Source organism: Biomphalaria glabrata, chromosome 1 (genome assembly GCF_947242115.1).
Source record: "Biomphalaria glabrata chromosome 1, xgBioGlab47.1, whole genome shotgun sequence".
Classification (NCBI taxonomy): Eukaryota; Metazoa; Mollusca; class Gastropoda; family Planorbidae; genus Biomphalaria; species Biomphalaria glabrata.
In genome coordinates this window covers 88871186-88877185 of record NC_074711.1, presented here as the reverse complement: position 1 = coordinate 88877185, position 6000 = coordinate 88871186, and the positions used below count along the sequence as shown (strand labels likewise).

At 36.9% G+C, this 6000-nt stretch overlaps 1 protein-coding gene across 2 annotated transcripts in view; it reads right to left on the bottom strand.

The window, feature by feature from the left end:
* Positions 1-215: 215 nt before the first annotated feature.
* The window catches only part of LOC106065009 (lachesin-like), a 219050-nt gene continuing 213265 nt past the window's right edge, over positions 216-6000 (bottom strand). For both annotated transcript variants that reach the window (XM_056018423.1, XM_056018424.1), the window contains 6 exons: positions 5329-5457; positions 4808-4952; positions 3630-3778; positions 2661-2789; positions 2473-2538; positions 216-1150 (listed from right to left, as the gene is read on the bottom strand). In XM_056018423.1, the coding sequence (XP_055874398.1) occupies positions 1047-1150; positions 2473-2538; positions 2661-2789; positions 3630-3778; positions 4808-4952; positions 5329-5457 (722 nt within the window). In that variant the 3' untranslated portion in view covers positions 216-1046. The remainder of the gene's footprint in view (positions 1151-2472; positions 2539-2660; positions 2790-3629; positions 3779-4807; positions 4953-5328; positions 5458-6000) is intronic.

Below are 6000 nucleotides of genomic sequence, written 5' to 3'. Positions count from 1 at the left end.
ATGCATTCAAATCAATGACACATGTAAGTATATCTTTCACATATGCATTCAAATCAATCACACGTGTAAGTATATCTTTGGTCTGGTCAGGAGAAGCGAAAACTCAACACAAATAAAAACACAAGCTGGACAAGTTGGAAATAAATACATCATACATCATACAAGCTTACGTGATCAACTTGTGATTGACATCATGCATCGCATACGGTACACACGTCTGCTTCATCATCATACTTCACACATACACAAGCCCACGTGATCATCATACATCACACATACACACGCCCACGTGATCATCATACATCACACATACACACGCCCACATGATGATCCACGCATTTAGAGTTACGTAAACTCTACCACACAGTGTGCAAATCTTTTAAATTCCTAGGTTTTAGCAACATCAAAAATAAATGATTCAATCAAAACTCCATATTTTATATCCTCTTATATAATTTCTAATAGTACAATTATCATTTATGAAAACTTTTATAGAAACAACTCAATCTGTCTTGACTTTGTCTTAATCATTTTCTTCATAAACTTTATTCTCTGACCCATAAATGTTCAGTCTCTGCGTTATGTTTACATGTTTCGGATGTCCCTTCAAAATGAAAGATTACTGCTTCCTGGGCATAACCACCTGCAGGACGGCGGGAGATGGCGGATGACAGGGGTTCAAACCCGGGTGCATCGAGACATCAATCCAGTGCACACGCCCCTTTGTTTTTTGAGCAAATTTCGCCTTGGGCATTAGCCGTCAGGACAAAAAAAAAAGAACATGTGTAGTTGAGTTTGTTTGGACTTGCAGCCTACTAGAAATGTCAGGATCTAGAGCCATTGTCGCTAAATCTAACATCTTCACAAAGACTAAAATTTATCACGATCTTTTTACACACAAAACAAAAAGTATATATATAATAGCAATAACATATCTCAATATCGGATAAAGTAATGCAGTCTTTCAAAATAGTATCAATGAACAGATGACTCTTGCCTTGTATTTAATATTAAGCTAATAAATAGATACTCGAAGCATCAGGACATCAGTGTAGAACAAGAGCAAGCAACCAAAGCAAAGGTAGATAATAGAGTAATTTGTGAGCAAAGGAAGATGATGACCCATTGCCTCTCCAAGAGTTATCTATAGCTGTGGAAGACAAACAAAAATTATAAATGTATAGTGTAATTTTTTATAAACTACTCTATATGTAGGTTGGCTACTAGTAACTACAAACATTGCAGAATTTATATGGTCTAAAGCAGTGATGCCAAATCAACCTGCGGGCCATTTTAATTTCCAACACTTGTTTCGCGGGCCGCATGACCGAAAAGTTTTAAAAATTAAATGAAATTGTTCTGAAACTATTTAACTAGAACCCCTTGGACTTAGTGCTACATTCATGTCATATTTGAGTATTATATTTTTTGTACGCGTCAGAGGCTTCTTTTCTCTCCTTAAAATGTTAGCAACTGTGCAGGTACCTTTAAAACCGACCCATTTTGGGTAATATTCCTATCGATCCTCCAATCTCTAGTTGTAGTTAATTTTTTATTCGTGGTTCAAACCAAGGATTTATTTTATAATGCCGATAAATATGTTTTTGTTTTGTTTTGTTTTGTTTTTTTTTAAAGCCATACCCTATAAAACAAAGATGTTGGCTTATTATCAAGTTCCACAGAAAAAAAAAAAAGATCCGCCCACTCTTAACGGTAGATTCTACATTCAGAGCCCCTGTTCATTATCGTGGCCTACAACCATTAAAGGTCATGGTATCAATTTATAAAAAAAAAAAAATAAATGTGAGCCCTAAAGTAGGTAAAGATACATTTTTAAACTTTTTTTTTTTTTGGAGAAGGTATTTTCTCCACTTTGCGCCGACGTTTCGGCGGGCCGGATGGAACCACGACGTGGGCTGGATCTGGTCCGCGGGCCGTATTTTGGGCATCACTAGTCTATAGGATACCTTCAGCTAATCGTGGGTTAATATCTTTCAAATCCTCAGTCTAGTGTTGCAAAACTTGCTCTATCAGCTAACAATTAAGCATCCACGCATAAATGAGGGTTATAATATGCCAGCCCAGGGCACCTGAAGGTCGGCATTAGCTGAGTGGTTACATTACTGGGGAGGTGCGAGCAGGGCTGGCCGGTAATAGGCGGCCCAGACCACGTGGTCTCTTGCCAGTGACAGTGACAGCACTGGAATTCGACAGCCGTCTGGGCGCCTAAGCAGCTCTTTTTAGGAATTCACCACTTGCCTCCTAAGCGCGAGGAAGGGTCTAGAATAGGTGCCCTAAACATTGGCTGCCTCCCATAACCCTGGCCAGTCTCCTGCGGCTGGTGGGGATTCCATTTGAATAAAGCCAAGACAATATACATTTCTATAATCTGTCTTAATCTCCTGAATATTGTAATCCCTAGATTAAAAATATATAAGAGATAGTTTAGAAATCAAATTGTAATCTTCTTACCGATAGATTTACTATTAGCTGGAGTCACATTAGGTTGATTATCTGGTCCGTCAATATTATTATAATCTAAAATAACAAAAAAAAAAAACAAACAAGTAGATTTGTGACACCTTCAAACATCTATATAGATTATACAGAGGCGTTTGCTTGCTTGAAGTTATGAAGTCACAATAATATAAAATGATTACTTGGTCGGCTATGCTCAGCGCTCTTTTGATCTCCTGGCCTGTTGTTGTGTGGCGGTTGCTTCCTGGATACAGTTGTGTCTGCTGCTGCTGTGCTGGATGTGGTCGTTGTTGTTGATGTTGAGGTGAGTTCTGTCAGAACACAAGGAACTTTTCATTGTTTAAGAATCATAATAACTAAATTGCATAGATGTGAATTGCACACTGCGTTACATAACAGAGAGCGTATGATTTACATATGTGAAGAGCGTTCTGGAACTGGTCATATACTCTATGAATACGTGGTATGCATTCATTCTTTTATTTTGTTATGAACGTTCTTTAGGCATGAGTATTATTACGTCCCTACGTATCACCATCAATTCCCTGGCAACACGACTGCCAAACCTTCAAAGAACATTTCCTCAATTCCATAGAAACATGCCCTTAATCATTACCTACTAAGCAAAAAACATTGCCTAATCATTACCTACTTAGCAAAAAACATTGCCTAATCATTACCTACTAAGCAAAAAACATTGCCTAATCATTACCTACTAAGCAAAAAACATTGCCTAATCATTACCTACTAAGCAAAAAACATTGCCTAGTTATTACCTACTAAGCAAATTCATTGCCTAGTTATTACCTACTAAGCAAAAAACATTGCCTAATTATTACCTACTAAGCAAAAAACATTGCCTAGTTATTACCTACTAAGCAAAAAACATTGCCTAACTATTACCTACTAAGCAAAAAACATTGCCTAATTATTACCTATTAAGCAAAAAAACATTGCCTAATTATTACCTACTAAGCAAAAAACATTGCCTAATCATTACCTACTAAGCAAAAAACATTGCCTAGTTATTACCTACTAAGCAAATTCATTGCCTAGTTATTACCTACTAAGCAAAAAACATTGCCTAATTATTACCTACTAAGCAAAAAACATTGCCTAATATAATATTGCCCCCTTAAAAAATGCCTCACCAAATAAAAACATTTCCTCCTTGTCCTCACCAAGAAAATTGGAGGCAAAACATTCATACATGCCAAATTCTGAAGGGGAAATGTCCCGTATTCTCAGAGCCAAATTTAACCTGTTTTCCACTTCATTCTTGAATATCTCAATGTCGTATCTGAAAAAACATTAAATAAACAAATAAAATAATACATTCGTTGAGACTCAGTCACTACGGCAACGATAAGATGTTTTTAATTATCTTTATCATCCTGAAAAACAATCTGTTTTACAATAGTAGATTGAGTAGATATCTGGAGTCATTATATAATTATTAGTATATTATTATAGCTTTTATATAGCGCTACTTTCATGCTTATAGCATGGTAAGAGCGCTTTTGGTCCAGTCTCATTTATGGACAAGTTGGGGGGAGGGGGGTATCTAGGAGTTGGGTTTTCCGTGCTGCCTTTAGGCGCTCAGTAAACACAACTCTGCCCGAGTAGGGTGTCGAACCTCGAGCCCATTTTTAGGTAGTCAAGACAAGCCAAGTTCAAGCGTACTTAGCCTCTCGACCACGCTTCCCATATATCCAGTGATTAAATAGCCTCCAGCAATTAAGTATATCCAGTGATTAAATAATATCCAGTGATTAAATAATATCCAGTGATTAAATAATATCCAGTGATTAAATAAATATCCAGTGATTAAGTAATAATAAGCATTGTCTTCGAGTCCAAAGATTAATGAGGAGTGCAGTACCTCAAGTGGCTACGCAGCCCCATCTGGGACCTACACAATTTGCCACATCCAGTGCAGACATAACCACTGTGCTTCAACCAGGTGCTGGCATGTATGTCAGTTAAAGCAGGTTGTCATTAAATAATAATAATAAGGCTTGTTTTTTAGTGCGAAGATTATAATAAGCATTGTCTTCGAGTCAGAAGATTAATGAGGAGTGCAGTACTTCAAGTGGCTACGCAGCCCCATCTGGGACCTACATAATTTGCCACGACCAGCGCAGATATAACCACTGTGCTTCAACCAGGCGCTGTCATGGATGTCAGTTAAAGGAAGTTGGGATTAAATAATAATAAGGCTTGTTTTTTTAGTGCGAAGATTAACGAGGAATGCATTATTTCCCGTGGCTAAGCATCCTTAGCTGTGGCCTACATATTTTGCCACAGCCAGGGTGATGTAGAAACTTACTTATCACTTTTGGTAATTTTCTGCCCATTCACTAGCCAATCAGTGACAGCCAGTGGGTTAGCTTGAATCAAACAGTCCAGGACAGTCTCTTTTCCGGAATACTGACCCAAACGTTTGGGATGCTGTAAATGGACTTCTGGAGCATCTGGTCAGCACAAAATTGGATACATTATAATTCATAAATTGAAAAAAAAATAAAACCACGTTAAAATGTGATATAAATATAAATAGCAATAGGATAAAAAGATTTATTTATTTATTTTGCTACAACCTAGTTTTCATGATTTATTGAACTTTTGGAGTTGATTATTTGTTTTACATTTTTGTGTGGCTCGTGCGAGTCACGTGACGACTGGGTTAAAATATTTGTAGCTTTAATGTTTTAAAATTGGTTTGCCACTAGCGTAGTCAAAATCTTTACAGATTTCTAATTGTAACTTTGCGATTAGTAGGAACTGATGACTTTATCTATAATTGACTGATACGTTTTAAATGCTAAGGAAGATTGAATGGGAACTTACAATTGACCACAACTCTGATGGCCTTGCTGACCGCTGGGGGCACTCCGTTGTCCACGTAGCATTCATAGATGTCATCACAGTTCCGGGAAACGTTGTGGATGATTAGCACTTCTCCCTCGGAACCGATTTCTGAGGTTTAAAGAATAATGAATAGATTCAATTTCGTTTTAAAATTCAAATAGATCTATACCTGATCTAGACACACAAAATACTAAAATATATAATATAAACTCCTTCTCTCTGTAAAGGCCCACAGAGACAGTGGTACACCAAAACAAGAAGCTTTTGATGCAATAAAATCCTAAATTCTTTTTGATCAAAATTATCTTATTCTCAAGGAAAGACTCAGAAAGACACAAAGATAAAGGCACATTCTTCATCCCATATGCTAGGACAAATTTGTACAAATACTCCTTCTTCCCTAGCGCTATTAGAGCATGGAATGGGTTGCCTGAGCTAGCCAGGAAAACCAGTGACTTGGCAGAATTTAAGTCATTGGTTAATATGCATGACTGAACGCATGACGCGTAGGACGTAATCATCTTCTTTTTTGAAGTTACATCTGATTTATATAAGATAAGATAAGATAAGATAAGATAAGGAATATTTTTGTTAAATACCTTACTCTTTTAGGCATTACAAAGAAACAGCATCTGAATGTTAATTACAGCT